The sequence below is a fragment of the Varanus komodoensis genome, unplaced genomic scaffold (genome assembly GCF_004798865.1).
Source record: "Varanus komodoensis strain SLA01 unplaced genomic scaffold, ASM479886v1 scaffold1, whole genome shotgun sequence".
In the NCBI taxonomy this organism is placed as follows: Eukaryota; Metazoa; Chordata; class Lepidosauria; order Squamata; family Varanidae; genus Varanus; species Varanus komodoensis.
In genome coordinates this window covers 27,188,157-27,214,002 of record NW_025335268.1, presented here as the reverse complement: position 1 = coordinate 27,214,002, position 25,846 = coordinate 27,188,157, and the positions used below count along the sequence as shown (strand labels likewise).

Below are 25,846 nucleotides of genomic sequence, written 5' to 3'. Positions count from 1 at the left end.
TTTATCAACAACAAAACATGGACTCTCTTTCTTGGTTGTTCTTAGTTAACAGTCCATACTTAAACTATAGTGCAGGGCTTGCACTAATGACCATCCATATTCTGAATTATTGCATGTGAACCAGGCTGCAGAGGTAATCTGAGGTACAACCTTGCTAATTATGGGTTGCTGGGTATAAGGCTATGTTACATGAATTCTGGGACAGATGGTAGATTATACTTGAAGATTAAATCCATGAACCCCCAAAACATTGTTATTTGTATAGCATGTCCCATGGTAACTCAGAAAGAATTAGGGGACAAGATCCTTACTCCAAGCATCTTATGATCTGGCAATGGTCAAAAGGAAAAAAAAAACAGAGGAAGATGATTGAAATGGAGAAGGGGAGAGGTAATCAGGGAAGGAATCTTCTATTTTAATTATATATCATTAGAGTTAGGGTACTGAGAATAGGAGGTTGTACCACAGTCTCAGTAGAGAAGGTGGAGTTCAGGAAGGGTTTGATGGAAGTGAGGGAGATGACCTTCCTGATGCAGCAAGAAGAAAGAGCAGAGTCTTTTGAAGCTGGAAATCATCAAGCTGCCGGAGATGGTGGAACTGAATCAGTAAAGGACACAGGAAGGGATGTTGGGAGATACAGGGATGAAGAGTGGAACAGGGACATTAACAGTTTTTAAGGTAAGGATGAGAAGCTTGTGCAGGAGAAATCCAGGAGAGACAGGAAGCCAATGCAGAGTTTTCTAATGGGACAGCATGTGTTCAGAGTGCTGAGAGTCCTGAGCAATTCTGGCAGCAGCGTGGTGAGGGATACAATTGTGGGACAACAGAACATCAAAGAAAAGGCTGCAGTAGCTAAGGTAAGAGATGAACAGGGCATGAATGTGTCCTGTAATTTCCAAGAAGATGGGACAGTCCAAACCAGATGGAGATTAGTAGGCCTGGAGTTCCAGGACTGAGTGGGTACTAAGGCCAGGAACCTGGACAAGGATTGGATTTTTATTCATAGTTCAGTTAATTCCAAACCAAATTCAGAATCCTACAGCTGAGAAGATCAAGTTGAAGTGGTGGCCAGAGCTGTATAATCTGGGCTAGGTAGTGAAGATGAAAGCCCCAGTCCCTGATTGACTCACCTAGCCAATTAAAGGGATAGTGCATTTTTATGTAGCTGCTTTCTCCAAAGAGCAGAATTTCAAGCAGCAGAAATTGCTTTGGGAGAAGCTCTTCAGGAAGCTCTTTTTCCTGTTCCTCCATGGATTTTGAAGTCGGGTCACTGGTGTGGCAAAGGTGCTTTTTTAAAGATCAAGAGACCATGGGCACACAAGCGTTTTTGCCAAGGGGGTGAAGATAAAGGGACATATTTGCACAATGTTGAGGAGATAGAGTAATATATTGGTTAGCAGACACTCATGCTACATGAAAAACTACTGTTGAAACTCTCCTGAGTTCAGAAGAAGCTTGTTTGTGGATTGTTAAGTGGATAAGTTAAGAATTTCAGTAGGAAACTATAGAAGTTCCATTCATAAGTTCAAGTAGTTTGGAGCTGGGCTGTGTATTCAGATTCAGAGGGCAGATAATTGTTGGGTAGAGCAATGTTTTCCAGTGACATGGGAAGTAAAATGTTCCTGCTGTTTGGTTGACAGAGTCAATTCACTTGCTGCTCATAATATGCACAATAGTAATTGCAGTACACAACCTATTGGGTTATATTTATAATGCTTGACCTCAAATGTCATGTAATTTTGCATCTGGTTAATTTGCATCGAATGTGTGCTTCAACTGATGGTCATATATATTAGTTTTAGGAGCTGACTGATATTTTCTTTGCCTTACATTCAGGCTTAATTTTAAACCAGGTTATTTTTAAGAGATGTATAATATAATTGAAATAGAAAAATAACAATAATCTGATTTAACTTTTTAAGAGAGCCTCTTGCTCTAAAGTTCCCATTATAGCAGCTGTGCTGCTTAAGTCCTGTGATCTCCTGACAGTATGGCACTGATCCATTTATTGACAAAATAGCAAGGACTTGGAAATTGAACATAGACACTGGAATATTGAGAGTCTCTGTCTGAGCAAAAATCTATCTAAGTGGCAAGCTGAACAGAGTACAGAAGGCACAATGGCAGGCTAGGATAGAGGACAACATCAAAGACAAAACAAACATTGGGCTCTGGATTCCCAATACTATTGAGAAAAAGAGACTTGGCTTATCACAGCTCAGTCCCAGAAATACTTTCTGTACAAGGATTCATCCCTATGAAATGTAGAGGGGTAATAGTGTACTTCAGAGCATGCATTTATTTTATGTATTTACACCCCACTTTTCATGATAAAGGTCTTTTCAAGGTAGTTTAGTTGTAACGTCAAGATAACTTTTAAACACCCAAACACACAGTTTCAACATATAACAAGGCATTGGCAACCTTCCCTTGGGCAGCTGGGGATAGAAGAGGCAACCATGTTTGGGCCCATGTAGTGAAAGGTATTCAGACAAGTGCACTGCTTGTCTGCCAGCAGTGATCTGGGCACAAAGTCAGTGGTGCCACAGCCACTGTAAGCATGTATCCTCACGCACTTGTTCTCCCCATACATTCATACACAGTTTCACAGGCACACATATGTCCACACATGGGAGAACCGCCTGTCACAGTGCTAGCTGAGTCCTAAGCCAGCTCTGCCATCCCCTCTCTTCCATATTCTCTCAGTACATACCAACCCAATCACTGAAGTCACCATTGGAGGGTCTTCTCCCCCAGTGAAGCAAGGGCTGGAGCTGGTGAGGAGGGCCTTCTTTGTCAGAGTGCCCCGTTTGTGGATCACACTCTCATCCTCTCAAAAATAAGCAAAGATTGTTTACTTTTTATATTTAATTCGATTTTATTGTTACTAATTGATTGTTTTTACATTGTGAATATTTTAATGTACTGTTGTTAACTGATAAACGTTGCTTATTATGTTGTGAGTGGCCCAGATAGCCTATCGCTAATGGGGCAGCATTCAAGTTAATAATAAACAAATAAATAATCAGGCAAGGTGAGGGTGGAGTGAGACTGGTACCTTGAGAAGTCACTTGAGTCCAAGGCCAGTTTCACTTCTCTTCTGCAATCTGTGGGGCAAGGGACAGGCAAGCTGGAACATGGACAGCTGTTTCCCTTTTTTGAGAGTTCTCCCCCAGGGCACTAGCTGGTGAATAGCCCTGTTAGCAGGTGGAGGGGACACATACAATCCCATTGGTGTGGACCTGCAATGCTCAGCCTTGTTATCCACTCACAAATACATGATTAACTGAGCACAAGCTGATTCCACAGGGCTTCCTGCTTCAAAGGTAAGGGATGGCTTCCAGGTGGACTTGAGACCCAGCATCTCCTCCTTTAGGACCTAATTGCTGACTTTGTTTCCTGCCAAGGGCTCTCCAACAGTTTGTCGTAATGGGCCAGCAAGTAGGCCATAGCTTATAGTAGCTCACAGGAGGTGGTTCAAAGCCTCTGAGTTAGCAAAGACCTAGAAAGGCATTGGGTCATATCAGGAAATAAGAAAAAAAAGCCTTATTATATAGCTGACAGTTGGAACACATCTAAGGTTAGGAACATGTGATATAATAGGTAGGATGTCACAACATTGTTCTGCAGAAGGAAACTTGTAAATGGCAGGAAGATAGTCTGGATTTTCCTCTAAGTATGAGAAAAGATTGTTGTACCAGCTGGCAAACACCAGGTTGTGACAGACAGGCATGGAGGCTAGCAAATGTGCAACATTGAATAGGAGCTGTGGTTCGCCTTTGGGTATCTTTTTTACAGCCCAGTCCTGTGCATATATACTCAGACATAAATCCCATTGAGTTCAGTGACTTATTCCCAGGTATTTAATGTATAGGATTGCAACCTGATTTTCCTCATTATGGATTTATGGCATCTTTGAATGCCCCCCTTTGGTATAAAACATTCAAGGCAGTTTGTAAGTTAAATTGTAATGACAATAACACTTAGATAACAATTACAATAAATTTAAGTATTAAAGTTCTCAGGAAGCCTCAAGCTATGTCAGATCAATAAAATCCAGCAGAGTATAAAATAATAGCTGTAACCAGCTATATGAGCAGAGAGGTGAAATTGGAAAGTTCTTACAACCCCCAAGTAGATTAGGATCATTTCACATATGAATGTGTGCTCAAACTAATATAACATTGACCAAACTCTGCATTTTTGAAACTCTCTTTTCTGGTTATCTTTGAAGTAGTTTTACAACTTTATCTTTACCTGCATCTAAAACTTAACATTTTGCTGACCAGCTCTTGCAAGTAGTTAACACTGGAATAACTTTAAATATGCTTTAAATATGCTTATAATGGGGATGTGCATTTTGATTGGAGCAGGTGGAAACAATTAATATATAAATGCTTAATTATCATAACTTCTTATGTGCCATCAAATCGTCTCTGATTTATGGTGACACCATGAATGAATGACCACCAACATGTACTGGCCTTGACACCCCAGCTCAGCTTTTGTAAGGACAAGAACTGGCATAACTATGGGTTGAATTTATTGGGAATTTCTGTTGCGGATCCCAGCATGTCTGAACAAAAAACATTAAGAAAAGTTATTACGCTATGTTAAACAATTTGTGAAAACACACCTCCCCCACTGCCCCTTTTTTTCTCCTGCAAGTATCAGGATGTTACACGCTGATTCTACCAGCTGAACTTATGGATGGCGCTGCAGAGTAGCTTTGGATGAGCAAGTCAATGTTTTATTAAATTGAAGTGCAAAACTTTGGCTCTGTCTGACTTATAGTCCTTGGTGAATGACAGCTGCTGTGTTTGTCTTATTCTCATTATCTGCAATCACTACTGAGTGGCTAAAAGAAGATTGCTTTCTATTTCAGTAAACTCAATTGTGGTTCCAAATGGACTCTGTGTCAGACACTTAATTTGCAATATATTCCCCTGGTGAAATTAAAAATTCAAATAGTTGAGCTGGAACACTCAAACTGTGCTTGTTCCTTAAATTGGTTGCTGCCGCTGTGCTGTCATAGTGCCCTTTATTTGCCTGACGACTCTTACACTGAAGCACTCACCAGGTGTTTTGACAGCATAAGGAGGTGGTGTTGAGGCTGAAGATCTGTAACTTGGCAGATAGAATGAGATATGTGTGGCTTTTTAAATAATCCCACAGAAGGACAAACATACAAGACGTTACATTCTTCCAGGTAGACTTTTTAAAAAATTCATGGTAATGGAAGCAGCTAAAATACTCTTAATAAGCACATTTTGAGCTTCAACAAAGTAATGTGTCCAGACATATAAATGCATGTTTAATGTTTAATTTTTTTATAGTTCAGATTGGAACATTTTAATTAGCCTAAGAAATTGCCTTTAAAATAAATTAGAGACCCAAATTATTCAGGTTTTCTTGTGCTTGGGACTCTCGGTGACACATGGAGAGCAAATGATTGAGTACTGGGCACAGAAAAGGTGGAGTCTCTCTGTCTGTTTTCATTAGGCTTATGCATTTGAGGAGAGTATACACACTAAAAAGGGGTGTAAAGTAACTGTGGAAATTGGAAAAGTGCACATGGAACTGCTAGTTTTTGACACACCATTCTAGACGATGATGTTCTGTACTTTTCTGCCCATATCCCTGCATGCCATCCATTCATCTTTCCTTCCTCCGAAGACTCCTCTCAGTTCCACAATACCTATTGTCCACCGCTCTTGCTTCCAGAAGCATTGGATGAGTAGATACTAAAAGGTGTGAGGACAACATTTTTTATTTGTTAATTTGTCTCCCCATGGAAACGTTTGTATCTTTAGTCTCAGAGACTAAAAAAAGAGATCATATAGATTAGAGGTCTGAAACCAGAGTCTTGCTATGTAACCTGCTAATAGTGCAATAGTGTTGCTGTTCTCCTTTATCCAATATTAGACACTAAGACACTACCTGCTTTGTGCAGGAATGCTTATGAACTAATTCAGAATAAATTTATACACAATAGTTTGTATTCATAGAAATTATATACAAATACATATACACATTTAATAATATAATACATCACTATACATCATTATGATAAATTATACTGTTACCCAATGGTATTCCATCCAGGGAATGACCAGACCCTGACCTGTGATGCCTTCAGACCAAGCTCTGCACTGATGATACTGTACAAACCACCATATTTTGGGTGGGGGACGGGCATTGACTGACAGTAGATTTCTGGCAACTCTTTCTTTGTTTCCAGAGGTTTAAAAATTGTAGTGTAGTATTTGAAACCAGAAGCACTAGAAGCAGAAACATGACTTGAAATACAGGAATCATGAGACAAAGGCCAACTCCATGCACAGATGTAAATTCTTATTGCATCATCTTAGGTATGTATAGGTCAGCAAGACAAATAAGCCCACAAGCTTAAAGCAGCCACCACCTTCGAAAACAGTGTAACTGGCTTGCTTGAGCCAAAGCTAATTACAGCAGATGGTATCTTCTGGGAATCGGAAATTTACGAGAAGACTCTTTAGTTAGAGTAATTTGAATAACAGGAAGCCACTTGCCAGCTGGTGTTCCTCCTGTTTCAAATGTGTCCAGTGTCATTGCCTTCTGAATGTGTACTTCACTAACTGGTATGCCATAAGGACATAGTTCAAAGGAGCCCAAATGACAGTAGCAAAAGATTTTTCAGTTCATCATGAAGTGATAAACTTTTCTATTTCATGTTCACCGGGGAAAGTACTGGTACATGTTGTTTTATTTCCTTGCTGTGTGTTGGAGTTAAAAAAAATTGAACTTGCATTATTTCAGTCTTTGGAACTCACCTGTTTACTGACCTGTACCGCATATACCTTTGAAAAGTAAATATTAATACTTGGATTGTTTTGTGACTGACTTGATGTAGTTCAGTAATCTTTGTACAGGAGCTTTAGCTTCACTGGGCAGTCTTATATTTGAGGACTTAGTAAGGTACACTTGAAGAAGATTCTGTAAGGTTAACCCTCCCCTCCCCTTGGCTTAACATAAAATATCTGTCTTGCCTAATGGTTTGTATTAGACAAGACTTTTAATGGCTTCTCAAGGTAAAAGTTGTTTGCATTTTGCAAAATCACAACTTCTTGTCTAGCACTGAGTAGCTGAGAGCCAGGAAAGACTTTGCAAATTACAGGAAAAGTAGTGGGGGTGTTGTTGTTTTTTTAAATATATATGCACATGTACTATCCTTTTCTGTCACAACCACACTAGGAGGAAGGAGGTTGAAAGAGACAGCATCTGTTTATCAGATGCTCAGTGTTCTTTGCAGATGTTTTGTCTACACTGCAAAGGAAAAAGCAAGGCTAGAAACTGGTGGCAATTCAGCAGTTAGAAGGAAGAATTGCGCAGGCCTCAGTTTTTCTCCAAAGGAGGAAAAGTGTGAGCTGGAATGACAGAGGATCTAGAGCAGTGATTTCCAAAGTGGGTGGTACTGCGTCTCCCAGGGCAGTGGAAAGATCCAGTGGGGTGGTGACTGCTTGTTTTACATTTGCAGTAGTGTAATAGACCTAATACAAAGAAAGAGGCATGGGAATGTTAGTGTTGTCACCCAAGAAGAAAAGGGGCAGGAGCTCAAAAAGTTTGGGGACCACTGATTTAGAAGTATGAGGAAATACTGGGATTGGTTGCAGATGCATGGTTGGTGATTTGCACGATGGGTTTGAGGCATTTGGGATTGGCTGGAAAGATCCCATGGATGTGGGGAAAGACAATCTATCCAGAAAGACACAGATATTCAGGAAACACAGGGATGGATGAATGAATGATCTGATTCAGTATGAGTCTGAATCTTGTTTATATATCCAAAGAGGTAGGAACATGTGGGCCCTAAAATGGTGGCAAGAGGCACACTTGCAGAAGCTGAATTATTTATTTATTATTTATTTAGGGAACTTCTATTAGGCATTCCTTATGAGTTGGGGGTGGGATGATACAGTTTCTAAAGGCATAGAAGGCAAAATAAAAGTGTATGGGGCACACATAGATCATTAAGTTGGATGATCTGCAGTAATGGTTTTTCATAAAGGTGTGCTGTGTGCTTTATACATGCATTTCACGCATTTAAATCATTTATGGAATATCTGTAGTGAGTGCAATGTAAGACAATATACATGCCCAAATATATATTATGATAGCTAACACCCTTATTTGAAAACCATTCTAGGGCCCAGGATCCTTTAATTATACTTTGCGCCTCCTTTTGTATTGAATAGCTTGTTTTATACGAAAGGAGATAGATAACAGGAATAATCCCAAGATTTATGATACAAAGATGTAAAAAAATATTTTAGTTTCTCATATCAATATCTTTAAGTTCATTCCTTAAAAAAATCCCACCTATTTCAGATACACATTTTTCATAATAGCATCCATTGTATCTAGGCTGAGATGCCATCTGAACAAGATAGCATCCAACCTATTTAAAACCAGCCAGACTGGCTCTTTGCCTACTTAGCTACATTGTTCAGCCTCTATTCCAGCTTCAGCGCTAGATATGGAGCAACTTTAAATGTGCATTCATTTAAATATATCAACAAATGTGGAGCAAATGAACAGTAGACAGAACCAGGAAAGGTAAAAGATGGTGGTGAGAAACATGGCACAATCCTGCAAAAGCTTCACAGGATGGAATGGATGAATAGATGGTCCATTTAAACTTAGGTTGCTCCATTTAGCAGTCACTTAGTTTCAACTTTTCAGCAGAACTTTATTGCTCAAAACTAAGCCAGTGTATATTTTTGCAGGTTAGTTATTTGTTTCAGAGAATGCTCCCTTATGAGGGAAAATATTTTATGACCATTTGTCTCTTCATTTATTGTAGACACCAAGTATTGTTCACTGCCTGCGGGCTTCTTTTGCAAAAAGAAGGTGGCAAAGAGGCCAGGATACATGAGAACCGAGGCACTGCAGCAGATTGAATTTCAGCTTCCTTCTGACTGTGAACCATTCAGCCCAGAGGGACTTGAGTGTCGTGGCAGAACAAACTACAGAGATTTTAAGAACTGCTCTCAGAAGAGACAATGCAAAACTGAGCTGGGATTGTTCCATTGCAGCTCATACATGAACAGTACTCAAGCTGGTCTGGATGTGGCACCTGGATTACGTACCGCTGGAAATGCAGCAGAAAGTCTCACATACCAGGCCAATCTCAGAGAGCAGCAACCAGAAAATTTAATCCTGCCTGTTTGTCCTCTCGTTGCTGTCTGTAAAGGCGATCCTTCTCAGGAGGAGGAAAGAATGCATACTTTGAGTCAGAAGGAGGTGAACATCCAGGAATATTCAGCCAAAGAAAGTGCATTGAGCTCTTCCAGTTCTCAAGATTGCTTTCATTCAAGTTTTAGCTTCATACAGCTCTCACTAAATTCATCTTCAGAAGGAAATGACGTTGCAGTCCCATCAGAATGTACTCGGCCTAAGGAAGTTCTACAAATGTGTGGCTTAGGAAAAGCAGAAAATGTTAATTTTCCTGTGCCTGGAGAGGTACAAAGAACTTCAGAGAAAAAATTGTGGGCTTCATCCAACTACATGTGTGGTGAAGACTGCTGGTGCCCCAGGGATTCTGCAGAGCATGATAAATGGCAGGATTCTGAGACACACTCATTTTTGCATGCAGATGCTCCATTTTCCCATTCCACCGATTCTTTGGATGCAGCATCTGCTGCGTCTTCTGTGACTTCAGGCTATGAAAGTAGTAATACTATTACTGATCACAGCTGGGATTCTTTGTCAAAGAAATATGAATCAGTGCTACAGGACTGCTTACTGGGCAACCGAAGTATAATCAAGGTTGGAGACTGCTTCATACTTACTTTGTGCTATAGGATTTTAAAGAAATCAACCCATAGGTTGTAATGCAAGACAAGAAACAGTTACTGTAACACCTATTTGTGGTAATTCTACTGAGGATTAGAAAGTACATTTATGAAAATAAGGCTAATAAGGTGGAATCAATTTCTGAAATTCAGTCCCATTGTTACTCTATTACCGTCTCATTGGTCTTCTTGGATTCTTGGCTCCCAGAAATACATTCTCCTGTCTTCTACATATTCATTTTCTACCGTTAGGCTGTATGCTAGGCTTTTCCTTGCCTATTTCTCTCATAGTTTCACCCTGACTCTTCCATCTGACTTTCACAATGGCCTTTTCTTCAATTTGCTGCTTCTTAACTCACTGGCTATGCTACATGCTTTCAGCCCTGTCTAAATAAAGGAAATGTACTATTGTTTAACTTTACATTTATTTGATGAAACATGAATAAGTTGAGACAGTGGCAGTGCTGCTTGGATGGTGTTTTCAGAGCTTCATATGAGTGGAAATTGTCACATGTAAAACATGAAGCTTGTAAAACATGAAGCTTGTCTAATGTTAGAGTTTGACACATGCTTTTCTAATGTATCATAAACTGTTTTGCTCTGCTTTTGAAAACAGTGGTTTTTATAGAATGCATATTTTCAGAAATTAGTGAGTGAAGTGGGGGTAAACTTGAAAAAAATTGAATTGTTATGATCAGATATGTAATTTTTATACTGTAACTATGTAAAGCATTTCCTAACCTGGTGCTCTCCAGATGTTTTGAACTAAATTTCTCAGCATTCCTGATTATAGGTCATAAGGGCTGGAGTAGATGGGAACTGAAGTCTGAAAAGTCTGGAGGACAACAGCTTAGGCCAGGCTTCTGTAAATATTCAGAGAACGTATAGATGCATAAGGATATTGTTAATTGTCTTTTAATTAATGCAGATAAAATCCTTAACAAGAAAACTTCAAAGGCTTCAAGAGAAGGCAGTAGCTGATGATGACTATGAGAGAGGTGAGTTTTCCCTTTTGTTTTTGAAAGGAATATTTTTGAAAGCAGTTTGCTGCTATTATTTTATCAGCATGATGAAGTCTCAATCACCAGCTCTCTACATAGGGACTCAGAGTTGGTTTTAATAAGTTTTTATCCTCATAACAGCCCTGCAAAGTAGGTCAAATCTTCTACTGTGTTCTGCCTTTCTGTGTAGGATTAATGACATGTGACATGCAAACATATGTAGCGAACTCTTGGATTTGTTTAAGTTCTGATGAAGGAGAATCATTTTAAGGAGAGGGGAATACAGAGCTGAGAAGTAACAGGAGAGTAGGGGTACTTTACCTTTTTCCCACCATTAATTCTTTTCTTCAAATGGGCAAATGATACTGGGCCTGTTTGCCTATTGCAATAAGATACTGTGGGTTCATTCAACCACATGGTTCTGTGATGCATGCCAGTGGCCATTTTGTGTATGCAAACTCTAACAGCGTATTGTGACTTGTCATGTTGTGTGGGTCCTGGTGAGGCTGGGTTGCTGTGGGTTGTGAGTGTTTTGTTAACCACACCAGCAGTCCACCTTCTCTGGGTTTGCACAACATAAGCAATGGAGTTCCTCTGTTGTGCCTTGCATATGCAAAATAGCTGACAGTATTTATTTATTTAAAACGTTTATACGCCATCCCTTATGCATGGCATCTCGGGACAGCTCACAATCTGTGACATGAAGCTCCCACAGGGGAAGTAATCTACTTGCCATGTCCTGTGGACCTGGTCGTCACGTGTGTTTTCTTACTCTATAGCTAGTTGCGAAAGGACAGCCAAAGTACAGGATTTAAGAATATTGGAACTCAGTGTTGAACTATATTCTGTACTCTTGCAAATCTCTGAAAGCACCCACTCATGGAATCCTTTGGGGTTTGACTAGTTTCTAATTAGCATCTATTTGCTGTTATATGCTGTCAAATCATTTCTGACTTATGGCAAATCTGTGAATAAATGCTGTCCACACTGTCCTGCCCCTCCCAGCTCATTTCAGCTCTTGTACACTGTGGCTTCCTTTGTGGAATCGAGCCACCTCATAGTTGGTTTTTCCCTTCTTCTTCTGCCTTCGACTTTGCCTAGCATGGTTGTCTTGCCTTCTCATGCTGTGCTCAACGTATGGCAGCTTGGTTATACTGATAAAGTACTTACTTGTTTGTCTTTTTGTTGGTCCAGGGTATTCACAAAGCTCTCCACCAACATTATGTTTTGAATGCACCTTTCTTCCTATCAGCTTTCTTTTCTGCCCAGCGAAATTAGCATCTTTTAGCAAGGGCATAATCCAGCTAGTTGAGAAGTTCAGAGAGGATAAATGTTCTTTCCTTGTCTGCTACCCTTCCCAATGCATAGTTATGGGTGAAGATGGGATCGATCAATCTGTTTATCTATCTATCTATCTATCTATCTATCTATCTATCTATCTACCTATCTTAATCTCCTCCCTTTTCTCCTTTTCAAGGATTCCAGGGCAGCTTACATAATTCTCCTCTTGATCTTATCCTCACAACAACAACCCTTTGACCGCCTGAGTCCTAGTGCCGCCCTCTTAACTCCTACACTGCACTGGCTCTCTAGTTCTGATCTAATCTACAGCTCCCATCCATTGATATTATTGCACTGTTGTGCTTTGGCATGAGCAGCTATTTCATTCATGCTGGGTTAAGTCATCCAACATTTATAAAACCCCAGAACTGTTTCCATGGTCATTGCTTATTAGACCATCTCATTCTGAGATTATGCATATTTTAGAGTCCTACCTGTGGCTACGGATTCATGAATATACAGTGCTGGCTCTTATATCTATTACATGTGTCAGTTCTAGGTGGCACTTTATGCAGTTTTCAGAACTAAGCTTGGAGCTTTGATTTACCTGTGTCTTCAGCATTGACAAATGTCTTATTGTTCTGATTTTATATTTACATGTATCATTTATCAAAATGTGGGTAAGAAGGTCGATGTAACATTGAAGAAGGTAGCATTATTTAGTCCTTTCTAACTTTTTACTGCTTGACCTACTTTGTTCTCTCTCTTCCCTTCTGATGCTATTCTCAGGCAACTTTGGGGGGACTGCTTTTTTATTATTTTGTGTCATATGAGCAGACTTCTCAGGATCTTTTGTGAAATCCACACTGTTATCTCAGGGGAAAGCTTAAGATCTTGAAATCTGAGAAAAGCAAGAAGAATTAAAACCTTGACCTCCCTTTCCTTTGCTGTCATATCAGTTTCAAGTCCCTTTGCAGTGGCCACTTTGTAGTTTGGTGGAAATAGCAAAATCACACTTGGTCAAAAGTTAGGTTTTTAAACTAAGTAAAGTAGGGAAGGACAATCTTTTCTGCAAAACAGCTGTGAAAATTAGCTGTGAAAATATTTTTGTGAGGGGAAGGATTGGGGAGCATGCGGGCCCCATTGGTTCCACATTTCAGAGGTTTTATAAAGGGACTTTAAAAATGAGATAAAATAGGGTACATTATACATTAATGAACATTATAAAATAGGGATTGATTTAGAACATCCTCTTTTCTCCTTACCAATGTCCTATACAGAATACCTCTCAAGGGAATGGCTGTATGATGTGGTTTCTTACCTGGTTTTTTGGTTCAGGCAAGCATGTGGTTTCCATGGTTCCCACCTTCTTCCATCATTCCTTTTCCAGTGGTGGCAAGTATCCCATCAACCCTCATGGCTGAAATTCAATCTCAGGATGGACTGCTCTTGCCTCAATTGCCCACCTCTCTCTCATTGGTCTACACACTTCCCTGGGAGTTTCCTAAGTCAACTGGTCTTACTTTTTCTATGCTCAGTTGAGGGAACCACTTATTCACTAGACTGGCATTGTTGATGTAGAGTAGCGTCCTCTGTACTGCTACACTCTCTGCCAATGTACACCCTGTGCCACTCACACCCCATCTCCTCCCTGCCTCTCCCTCGCTGCAGATGTGGCCACCCTCCCCTGTGCATTGGACTTGCACACACTGGAAGAGGCTGCCTCCTTGCAGCCAGGCACACAGAGGACATTCGCATGGGCAGGCTGGGCCCTCTTCCAGCTCCTCCTGTGCAACAGCCACAACCCAGCCCCATTGGGTGCCCTGCACCCCACCCTCAGAAGCCCCCTCTGCCTTTGCTGCAATGTCGTGTGGAAGCAGCTTGCTCTGGTCCCCCTGCCCATCTGGTGCCATCCCTCACCCAACCCCAAGCTGGCCCTTTCCACTAGAACCACACTCCATTTCAGAACATGGTTTTGTTTCTTTGGTACCATGGGGACTTGGGTTCAGGGAAAGGGTGACTGTGCCAGAAAGAAAAGCATGCCGGATGTTAATGACTCTAGCGGTCTGTTGTGCTGGCATGTGAGCTCTGCAACCCTACAGCCGCACCCATGCATTGTCCCCCACTCCCCGCAGCACCTTGTCTCATGCTAGCAGGCATCAGGCACTGGACACAGGTCCGTCCTTCTGCTGTTCTCCACACCTGGCACTGCCTGCTCTCTCGCTGCACAGACATATGCCTACAAGTCTACATTCATAGTTAGCTTGCACCAGTGCACTAGGGGCACGGAGAACTAGGAAGCATTTAGGCCATGGCCCCATCCACCACCCCCACATTTCTCTGTGGGGTGGACAGGAAGTCCTCAGGGGCACTGTAACATGGCTACTGCCAATCCATGCTGGGCTGGAGGCTCTACCAGTGGAATTTCCATGGTTGTTCTCCCAGATCCATTGGGAAGTCATGGTACAAATCTCTTGTGCCTCATGCCTGGCAGTGGTGGGTGGTGGGAGGGTCCATGGAGCAGCAGAGAGGCGAGAGCAGGGCTTGTTGACAGTTCTGAGAAAAGCCAGGGAAAACACAGGAGCAAGGGAAAGGCTGGGAGCCAGAGCGGGGACACAGGCTTTTTGCAATACTTGCACAGCCCATGTTCTCCTCTCATGTAGTGGCAACTTTGCTGAGAAAGGAGTGATGCTTCTCCCAGAAAAACCAAGGCAGAGCAGTTCATGAGTAGAGTTTGTACGCACTGCAGTGAACAGGCAAGAGTTCCAAGCATGGCTGTCTCCGAGGTTGCTGTTCACAGTGTTTGTCACCCATCCAGATTTCCACCAGGCCACAGACCCTGCTTAGCTTCCAAGATTCGGTTGGATTAGGTACTTCAATAGCTAACAAATCACCCATAATCCGACAGCCCATGAGTTGGGGGTGGTTTGTTATCTACAGTATCATACCGCTCTTGACAGTTTTGTATGACATGATAAGCTGCTTCAGCTGCATGCTGGGGCTTGAATATTCACAATAGGTGGGTTTGTACAATACAAGCTGCCACCAGGGCTTATTTTCCTGCCCTATGTGTGCTGGTTTTATGCCGTGCAGTTTTCATAATTAGCCATGCCATGCAAAGTTTGTCATATTGGACAAACCTAGTGAAGTTACCGGTACTTTACAAACCAGCCTGCAATCCTGGAACAAGCCATGTATACAGTGGTGGTTTGTAAGCCCACTGCCTCTGACTGTCACCCTCAAGGGAAGTGCGTTGGGTAAGAACCAGGAGGCGAGCAGCCCTCCAACTGTGGAGGAAGCTCCCTACTGAGGCCCACCTGGTGCCGGCTCTACTATATTGCTGTTGCCAGGTTAAGCCTGTTTTCTTAGATAAAGCATATAAAAGCTCTGCATAGTCTATTGGGCTATTATGTCAGCTGTTTAATAGGCCTTGTTGTTTTAACCTGTGTTAGCTGTTGTAGTAGTTAAATTTGGTATTAAAAATCTAAAGTGAAATTTTATAATGTTTTCATTGCTACCTATATTTCATATTTTATTGTATTATATGTGTTGCTGTAAACTTGCCAGAGAGCTTAGATGCCATGTAATAAAACATAATGTTTTGTTTGTTAATGAAGTTATATTATTAGATTTTACAGCGTTATCCTTTGCATGTCTACTCAGAAGTATGTCCCACTGAGTTTAACAGAACTTGCTTCCAGGTAAGAGTGTATGATTAATTATGGGAACTATTTCAATACTTGATTAGAGAAGAAGAAGAATGTAAAAAGTAAGGCTACATTTATTAGTAGAACCTTTTATAATACACTGAATCAGGAAAATTAATTGCATTAGGTATAATTTTTACTGAAACAGTGTGATAAATCTGATTTTGTATAAAATAATTCTGCCTTTTGAACATGATTTTTTAAAATAAACAATTAACTGAGAATCTCCTCTTAATTACAGGGCCACATTCACCGCACATTTTCTTGATCCTGTATTTAATGGCTGATTAACACAAGAGTTGATTTATTAGTATTCATAGTGCCTTAATTTAAGCTGCATTTATTTTTAGTGATACCATTGAGTCTAATTCTTGCCTGGAAATAGGTATTTATTCCCTATAAGCAAAGTCCATCTGGAAATCTCTCAGGGTAATATGTTATTTTCATTATCTCCTCTCAGTTCCCCAGATAATCCTGTCATATTGAATATTGAACCTTTCTGTATATGGATAACTCCCTAATCCAGAGCATATATTCATTGTCTCCCAAAAGGTATAAAGTTAAGTATTTTGATATGGTTTACTTGAGTAAAGAAGAGGGCTGAATTCAAATTAAACAATTGAGGTTGTTTTCATCTAGAGACCCTTTCTTTGTTCCCAGCCTGTTAGAGATCTTTGTATTTGTATTTGAAACGACTGGTTAATTATTAACCTTTTTGGAAGAGGTTTTTACAGGATAATAGATTTGGGAACTAGTTGATACCAGTGGCTTAGAGATTCTCTGCTTCTAAGCAACAAAGGAGTAATACATTGTGATGGATTTGTGCCATATTTCTAATTAGCAAGCAGGGTTCTCCTTGGTGTTCTATGTCTTGATAAATATTGCTCTGGATAGTAAAGGTATGTTTTATTACTTTCATTCCCTCTGAGTAAAGCTCTGTTCATTCTGGGGTTTATGATGCTGTGCACACATAGGAATTCTCCTGTAACAGAAGGCAATGGAATTAGTTTGCATTTTCTCCCCCTTCTCCCATCATTGTCCCTACTTCATTTGGTGAATTAATGGAGATTTTTCTTTACTATTAATGATTTATTGATAATAAGATCCCGTGGTAATTAATGTTTAATTAATTGAAGCTGATGCAAATTGAAGTTCCCCAGGAAATGTTGATGGAATGATGATAGCTCCATGTGACAATATGAGTCTGATTTGTTTGGGCCACATCAGTTGCCTGGAATGAGTTGGTAGGTAGCAATAGTTCTGTGAGCCATGAAGGTTTTTTCCTATTCTACTCGAACCTGTAGTCTTGAGTGAATTTGTATTTTTTAAATGAATACTAACTTATCTCTTATTTGATGGAAAAACTTTGCTAAGGACGATTATTCAGCGAAAAAATAGGGTATGGGCTATGTTAGGTCTTTGAGCTACTGTGGTATTTTTATTCATAGTTTTTATGAAATGGAGATGGTGAGGTCATAGAAGGAAATACAAACCTGATTCATGGGTTGTTACAAGTGTAGTAAGAATGAATATGCATTTAGGTTCCCACATGCTTGTCTGCTTCTGCTACAATAAACAACTGAGGGACACCTTGTTCCTGGATTGTTATGTGACATCACAACCCATTGTGCTGGGTTAGGACTTTATATAAATAATCCAGGAATGGACATTCCTCGATTGTTTATTGCAATGGAAGCAAGTATGCATTTGGCACCCAGCATGCATGCTAACTTCCACCTCATTTTCAGCAGCCTGTGGTTGTTCAACACGTGTTGAGCCAGGTCCTAGGAACCTTGCAGTAGTTTAAAGGCAGCCTATTATTTTGTTTAAAGTAATAAATTGGAACAGTTAATTTAGGATATAATCCATGACCTTACAAGTGTTGCTGAATGATGGATTACATCCCTAGTAAACCATCACAAGTTAATTGGATTTTATAGGAAATGTACATTAGCAGGAGCTTCACAAGAGTGATAATTCTTGCTTCATACTTGTTCCTTTAAGCACAGTCCTTTCTTAGAACTTTAGTCGTGTCTAGTACACCCTGTGCAATATGACTTAAATACTCATTAAATGAACTGCCTACTGTTGATGGATGAATAATACATCCACCAGGGTGTCAGTCATCATATCCATAACTATTTTGCTTAATGTCACAAATTACCATACTTCTAATCTATCGCCATTGCTTTTTAAGTGGGGAAATACCTGTTCTTCATTCTCCTGATACTATTATATTTCTGGTTGATTGAACTGACACAAATGCTATGAACATTTTTAATAGGGAAGAGAGGCTTATATAGTCATCTAATTTGAATTATTTTATACTTAGTTTAACTGTATTGGCAAAGGTAATCCTCTAACTGATATAGTTTAAATATATATATATATATATATATATATATATATATATATATGTTCTTACTTTCAATAAACCCAGAGTCCATGTGGTCACTATTTTTGTCTTTGCAAGCCTATCTGAAATGAATGGGAATTGCACATGATTCTGTTGGATGATGCCTGAGAACTCATTATCTCTAATACATATGACATGGTCAAATTATTTTCCTTCTTTGGAATGTTGATATATGTTTTCATAGGCAGATTCCACCTACCCACTCCTGCAAAGTATATGCGGTTGAGGGCATATTACGAGAAGTGGATTTTTTCTGCTTCTTGCTTGAATTTATAATATAACATGTTTTAAGTGTTAGGATTTATTACACATTATGTGATTCACAGTCTGTGTGATGATATGTAATGAAATGTTTCATTTGTCTTTGTATTTACTTGCATTCTCCTCTTGATGGCCACATTACCATACATTTTCCTAGCAGGTAGAATGCTTTAGGGAAGTGAAAACAACACTTTGCCTTGCATAGCAAGAGAATTTTTTCTGTTGTCCAAGGATGTTGGAGTGTTGTCACGGCTCATTATTCATGACAGAACTTGACAGCTCCAAGGTTAAATTGATTGCTGAGATTTTCTTTTCTTTCTTTAAGTAGGATATCTGTGGGAGGCAGATGGAAGGGATAGCTTGTATTTATGTAGCAACTTGGGTGTTTGTAAATGACTTTTGGTGGGTAAAAACATTTTAAGTTTATTTTATTTGTATTAGGGGCTCTAGTGGTACATGGATATAGAAGGGCTATAATCTAGGGGCTGTGGTGTGAATTAATGATACATCAAGCTGGCTTCTAGATGCTGGGATCATGGCCCTTCATTTAGCATTTGCAAAACAAAGCAATACTATGAAGCAGGAGCAAAATGGAGAAAACGGTGCTCATGAACTAGTAGAACAAAGAAGCTTTCCAAACTAACCATCAAATACAAACCAAATTATGGTGGGGTTTTTTTGGTTTTGTTCTGGTACATCCTAATATTTTGCTCTATTTTGTCTTGTTCTTGTGCTTTGTGCTCTCAGGTCATCTCTGACTTACAGTGGGCCTATGAATAAATCTCCTCTAAACCGCCCTGTTCTTCACAGCCCTGCTCAGCTCTTGAAAAATGAAGACTTTGGCTTCCTTTATGCAATTGATCAATTTCATATTTGGTCTTCACCTCCTCTTCCTGCCTTTGACTTTCCCTAGCACTATTGTCTTCTCCAGTGAATCTGTCTGTCTCATGAGTGCCTGAAGTACAACATTTTCAGTTTCATAACTTTTGCTTCAGGACAGGTTCTGGCTTGACTTGATTTAGGACCCACTTGTTCATCCTTTTGTTGGTCCAGGGTATTTGCAAAGTTCTCTACCAGCCCTTTGTTTCAAATGTATCAATTTGCTTCCTGGTAGCTTTCTTCAGTGTCCAGCTTTTACACCCATACACAGTGATTGGGAATACAGTAGTGTGGATGATCTTCACCTTGGTCTCCAGTAAAACATCCTCACAATTGATTATCTTTTCTAGTTCATTCATTGCTGCCCTCCCAAATTTTTGACATCCCCACATTTCTTGGTTGCAATCTCCCTTTGAATTGATGATTGAGCCAAGGAATGCAATATATTTCACAATTTTAATTTCTTTATTGTTGCCAGTAAAGTTTTGTAATTTTTCTGTAGTTATGATTTTCTTAATGTTCAGCTGCACTCCTGATTTGCACTTTCTTCTTTCACTTTCATCAGGACTTGTTTCAGTTCAGTGCTGCTTCCTACCAGTAATATGGTATCATCTGCAAATCTTGAATTATTGATGTATCTTCTGCCAATTTTTATTCCTGCTTTCTCTGATCCTAATCCAGCTTTTCCTATGATATGTTCTACATACTGATTGAACAGATAGGGAGATAAAAAGTACCCTTGTACAACACTTTTCCCTGTAGGAAACTGTTGTGTTTCTTATCCTTTACATACAGAAGCTTCTTGTGCGTGATGCAAGTTACACACCAGAATGATCATTCAAGTGCTGAGCCACACTATTTTCTTTCAGGACCATCCATAGCTTCTCATGATCCTCACAGTCAAAGGTTTTGCTGTAGTCTATGAAGTATAGCCTGTTCTTCTGAAATTGTTGGGCTCACTCCTGTAGTCAGCATGTATTTGGAACATGATCTTGAGTGCCTCTTTCTTTTTGAAATCAGCTTTATTATTAAGCATTTCTCTCTCCACATTGTGGGGGTGCAGATTCTGAAAAGCATCTGGCAGATGAATTATAAATTATGCCATCCCTCTGTATCTTTTGCTCATAATCAACCTACTTTGGTTGGTTTTCATTTTTTTAAGTTGGGGTGAATTTCATGCATTTGTATGTAACATGTAGATGCATAATTTGAGTAAGAGGCCATAGGGGCAGGGAGAAAGCTTTCTGAATGGCCCATTGCTTTCTTAAAACCTATTTTGGTACATCTTCTAGGGTTTATTAGATTACATCAGGTCAAAGCTGCGATTCCATGTTGGGTGGTGTATGGAGGAGTACTTGTGTATTTATATATAGAAGGGTCTCTTCAGCTTCCTTGACTTCCTGTAGAATGTGCTTGTACTGTACTGTGTGCCTGAGGCCACAACATTTGTTTAGCCAGCTATTTCCTTGTGCCACTCAGCTAAGTAAGTGCAAGAAGCTTGGTGGAACCTCAGTCCTTGGGGCCCTTCTGTTCTGTGGGCTATTCAGAGAGAGGTAAGCTCACAGGTTAACCCATGTAAATTACCTGGATCCAGTGCATAAGAGTTGTATCACGTCCATATTGCAATGAGATTCAGAGAATCTGACTCTGTGAAGTTTGTAGTACCTTCCAGTACAAAGAACGGCTTTCATTACACAAGAAGTAATAGATGCTAGATACTCAACAGGGAGCTTCAGCAAAGTTGCAGTATATGCTTGGCCCAATTTCTGCCAGCACACATGTGCGCGCGTGTGCGCGCGCGCGCACACACACACACACACAGAGAGAGAGAGAGAGAGAGAGAGAGAGAGAGAGAGATGATTCTGCTGAATATATATTGTTAGGGATGAGTGGAAGAAATTTCTGTTAAGTGCTTAGGGAAAGCTGTGGTTTAAATTAAGAAAGAAGGCATGAGAGACTCATTCTAATTGGATTCCTAATGGAAGCTTGTAGAAACATTACTGCATTTTGTGTCTGGGCTGGTGCAAGTTCTGGTAACACTGAATGCCTTATGTGATCGCTGATAATGAGAACAGATAATGAGAGAGAAGATGAAAGAGGGTGAAAGAGATCTTCAGTTCCAGTGTAAAGGGTTATGCTATATGTATATTACCATATCTACAAGAGCAGCCACTTTATGGAGTAAAATTGGGTTCTTTGTTTTAACCTCTAGGATGTTTCTTTCTCAGCTTTTCTGTATTTTCCATTACACAGCCACTAAGCGGCATTGTGATACAGCGGTAATGAGCAAATACTGGAAGATTTCATGTCACCATTCAGATTCTCCTTGTTAGGGAAAAAAACCTCCTCCTATAATGGTTGCCTAGTTGGCAATGGTTAGATAGTGGCACTGATGCAATGAACATGAATTTGGGTGAGCTCCAGAAAACAGTGGAAGACAGGAAGACCTGGCTTGCTCTGGTCCGTGAGGTTGCAAAGAGTCAGGCAGGGCTGTGCAACTGAACAATAACAATAGTGGTTGCAAAGCATGAGAGAAGCCCTGGAAGATGAAGTGACATGTAAAGCAGGAGCAAACCATTGCGGGTGAGGAATTTATGAGCTCACAATAAATGCCTCATGTAGAAATGCTCATAGTTAAATAGCCGAACAATATGTAAACATTTAATGTTATGTATGTACTCTTTAGAACATTAGTTTATTTCTGATCTTCCTGTTCACTGATTTTATTATGTGCTTCTCATATAGCTCTCAATGTCAGTGCAGTCCTGTGAAATCATAGTCAGAAATACAGATAGTGGAGAAACTATTTGAATGCTTGAGATATCTTCCAGGCCATCTACATAAATGCTGTGATGGTACTGTAGTTAAAATATAAATGTGTTTCTCCTGTATTAAAGTTTACAAATTGCTTGTTGATTTTTGAAGATTGCTGACTTATATCACAGGATGCTGAAAAAATGGATTTCTCAGAACAGATGCTTCTCAGAAGATGCTTTGATAGCACAAAACAATTCCCTTGTTGAAAGCAAGATGGGAAAGAGCTCGGTCACTTACAGTTTCTCTTTCATTGCAAAATGTTTGTGTGAGTTGCATAAAAAGTGCTTTGGCTATTTAACTGTGGAAAAGGATTCACAGATGGGCATGGCTGGTGGGAGCAACTTGTCATGGGAGCTCCACTCACACAGTTCCTAGCATTGGAGGGGGGAATGTGATTTGCACTGATTCTCCGTTCCCCTTGCAGCTTCTTGTGCCGCTGCAAATTTACTGGATGATTGGTCTGCCATGGCTGGATATAGTTAGTCATTCCATCCTGCAGCTAAACACATGCAAATAGTAGTCAGTTAAAAAGCTTTTTTTTGACCAAGCAAAAAGTATTCAATTGGTTCTTTAGCACTTCTTGGCAAATGCGTTAAAATGCTCATTTTTGGAGCAAGGAAGGCTCCAAAAGGTACAGCTTGCAGAAGGGAACTCTATCAGTTTGCCTTATTCCAGAAACTAGCTGTTTTGCTTTTTTCAGGGCTTACCCTTGCGAGTGCTAAGGCTGCCCTCCACAAGTGGTGGGTGCCACTTGCAGAGGGTAATCGGTGGGAGTGGCCACTTGCGGAACAGAAGCGACAGAGGGCCCGGCTCATGTTCGAGCAGCACTGGATATTCACCTTATATAAGATTGCACTGTGTAGGTGAGGATCAGCTGTATCTCAGTAACTAACTGCTGACTGTGAACAAGGAAACTTGCAAGGCTCAGCTTTGTGCAAGAAAAAATCTGCTGGAAAGACTGTAATGTTGTGGCCTTGGAGACAGTGCCAATGCCTTTCCAGGTAATAGCAGCATCTGAAGATGATTTATTGTTTTAGTTATGTTTTGGACCATATTACCACAGGAAGTTAATTGCTTTGGCTTACATGTGTTCACTCCCCTCCCCTGCTGTTGCAGATTGCTTGAGTTCTTTGATCAGCTTTACGACTTGATATTTACAGCTCATAATTTAGGATGTCAACTCAGAGCCTAGAGGGTTTTAGAATTAAATTCCCACCATTCGGATATAGCATATCACACAAATAGGGCAATTTAATAGCTGGCATTGTTTCTTTGCTTTTCTTTTGAAATATGAACATTCAGAACTTACTACTGCTTTAGGCAAGATACTGAACTAGAGTGACCTATAATCTGATTTGGAATGACACCTCTTGTCTTTTTAAGACTTGGGTATTTTGGTTTTGCCCTTGTGTCAATACTTACATCCTGGCATATTTTTATGCATTGATGAAATAAACTAGACTTGGAGACTGAAAAGGTGGTCACTTTTGAAATTCTCATAGGCAACATATATTTGCAGTCATTAAGTATTTTGGAATGGAATATTACTTAAACATCACTGAGTTGAATACTTAGTTCTTACAAATTTCTTGATATGTGGTATTCTTTAAAAAGTATGTGAAAAATATGCCTTTATCAGTGTTTAGATTCCTGAATCTTAGCTGGGCACCTGATCTACCTCTTGCATTCCCCAGAAATCTGGTAGATTCAGCAACTATAAAATATTAGAAAGAAATGCCTGGTTGAGTATTATAGTATGTATCCACCCTCATGCATCTAAATTTGAAAATGTTTATATTCCCAACTAAGTTTTGATTATGTACCCAGAATAAGAAATTGTGGTTTTCTGTAGAGGCAATACTGCTGTTATAACTTGCTCTCCTTCTGCTACCATATCTCTGGGGAAATTTTGCAAATGCAATTATAAGAGAGCCTAAAAATTTAAGAGTTCCACATGAAAATTCCATTCCTGGGCTGCCTTGCTAAATTAGAGGATGAAAGAAGAAAGGATCTTTATCTTGTGGATGTTGGACCTGCATGTTTTCCTGCCTAATCTGTTGAACTAGCCACAAGACTGTCAGAGAGGATGGGAAATGGCAGCTTCTTTATAACACTTCCTAGCTTGACAGCACATCGGTGTTGCTATGAATGAGAATCTTTGAACACTTAATTAACTGGACCTAATGATGAGCAGATGTCATGGGGCCAAGCTTCCTGCAGTCATGAATGTCTAACAGCTATGCTTAGTCTGCCTTATGGGAATATTCGATATTTATTTCATAGTATTTGCTTTAGATATATGATTCTTGTTTTCCTGATAAAAGTCCATGAAAAATGTGATTGGGTTCTATAGTTTCATCCAACATCCATATTGAGAAACCTGGAAATATGAGCAGGACATTGTGCTAATAAAGGTTCAGTTCTTTGTATACCATGTGAAGAAATACTGTATCTAAAAAACTTACAGAGCAGTTTTAAAACTTGGAAGATGAATGAAGGTATGGATGATTCACCTCTTCCAAACCTCTGATAGCTTGCACAAGTCAAGGCAGGAAAGGGAATGGGTTTTTCCTGAGAACATACCTGAAAAATCTCTGGTATTTTGATTCTCCCCCTATGGAAACCAATAGGATATTAATTATGCTGGCTCTAGGGTGGCTTTGTTGGCAGAATCATTCCTGGGACCTCTCAGGTGACTAAGGGTCTTTGGACCTGGCAAATTCAGAGTCACCTTGGGAATAGTCCTGGAATGGCCCATGTGGGACTTCCTGTCTGATGCCCTGACCAAGAGCCATCAGCGCATATCTGTCGTCCTGTCTGCAGAGCTCCTCTTCGCCTCTCCTTAATCCATTGCTATTCCCTCACTTTAACTGGCCTTCAACAGGGAGTTAAGGCTGGGCTTTTAGTAAAGAGATTCCCACCAGAATGATACAGTTTTAGGCATTTATTAACCTTTTGCTTGCAAACTATATAAACACAAAAGGAAAATTAAGTGGGGTACCGTGAGATTGAAGTGTATGGTTTCTCTGAGAAATAAAATACAGTGGTGCCTTGGCTCACGAATGCCTTGGTTCACAACCAAATCGGGTCATGAACAAAAACTTCATGAAAATTTTGACTTGGGTCGCAAACTTCGCATTGGGTGGCAACCAAGATCGTGGCCATCTCCCCCCCCCCACCCCAAGTGGGGAGATGGCCATGTCACAGTTGCGTTCATGCAGGGAAGACGCGCGTGATCACGGGCACGCTCCTGCAGGAAAGACGGGTGCAATCTCGGCCATCTCCCTCCCAACCAGCACGATCGCGGCTGTCTCCCTACCCCCCCCCACCCCAAGTGGGGAGACGGCCACGATCACAGTTGCGTTCGTGCAGGGAAGACATGGAGCTGACAACAGAAGAACTTGCTGAACTCCAGCGTGAGCAGCAGAAGGCACTTGCTGAGGAGGATTCCACTGAGGAAGAGGAAGACAGGGAGGAGGTTAGCAGCGATGCGATTCCATCCATTATACAAAAATGGAATGAGTGCCAGGATTTCTTTGAGAAGCACCACCCCAACATAAGTGTAAAGAAACGGAGTGTTGAATCTGATGAACAATAACATGGTCTTTCATTTCCGGAGGGTTATGCAGCACAGGAAAAAACAAGTGACTA

The 25,846-nt window shown here is 40.3% G+C and overlaps 1 protein-coding gene across 1 annotated transcript in view; it reads left to right on the top strand.

The window, feature by feature from the left end:
* The first annotated feature begins 6,316 nt into the window (after positions 1-6,316).
* The window catches only part of DISC1 (DISC1 scaffold protein), a 158,292-nt gene continuing 138,762 nt past the window's right edge, over positions 6,317-25,846 (top strand). The window contains exons 1-3 of the mRNA XM_044451511.1: positions 6,317-6,371; positions 8,843-9,807; positions 10,762-10,831. Of these exons, the coding sequence (XP_044307446.1) occupies positions 6,317-6,371; positions 8,843-9,807; positions 10,762-10,831 (1,090 nt within the window). The remainder of the gene's footprint in view (positions 6,372-8,842; positions 9,808-10,761; positions 10,832-25,846) is intronic.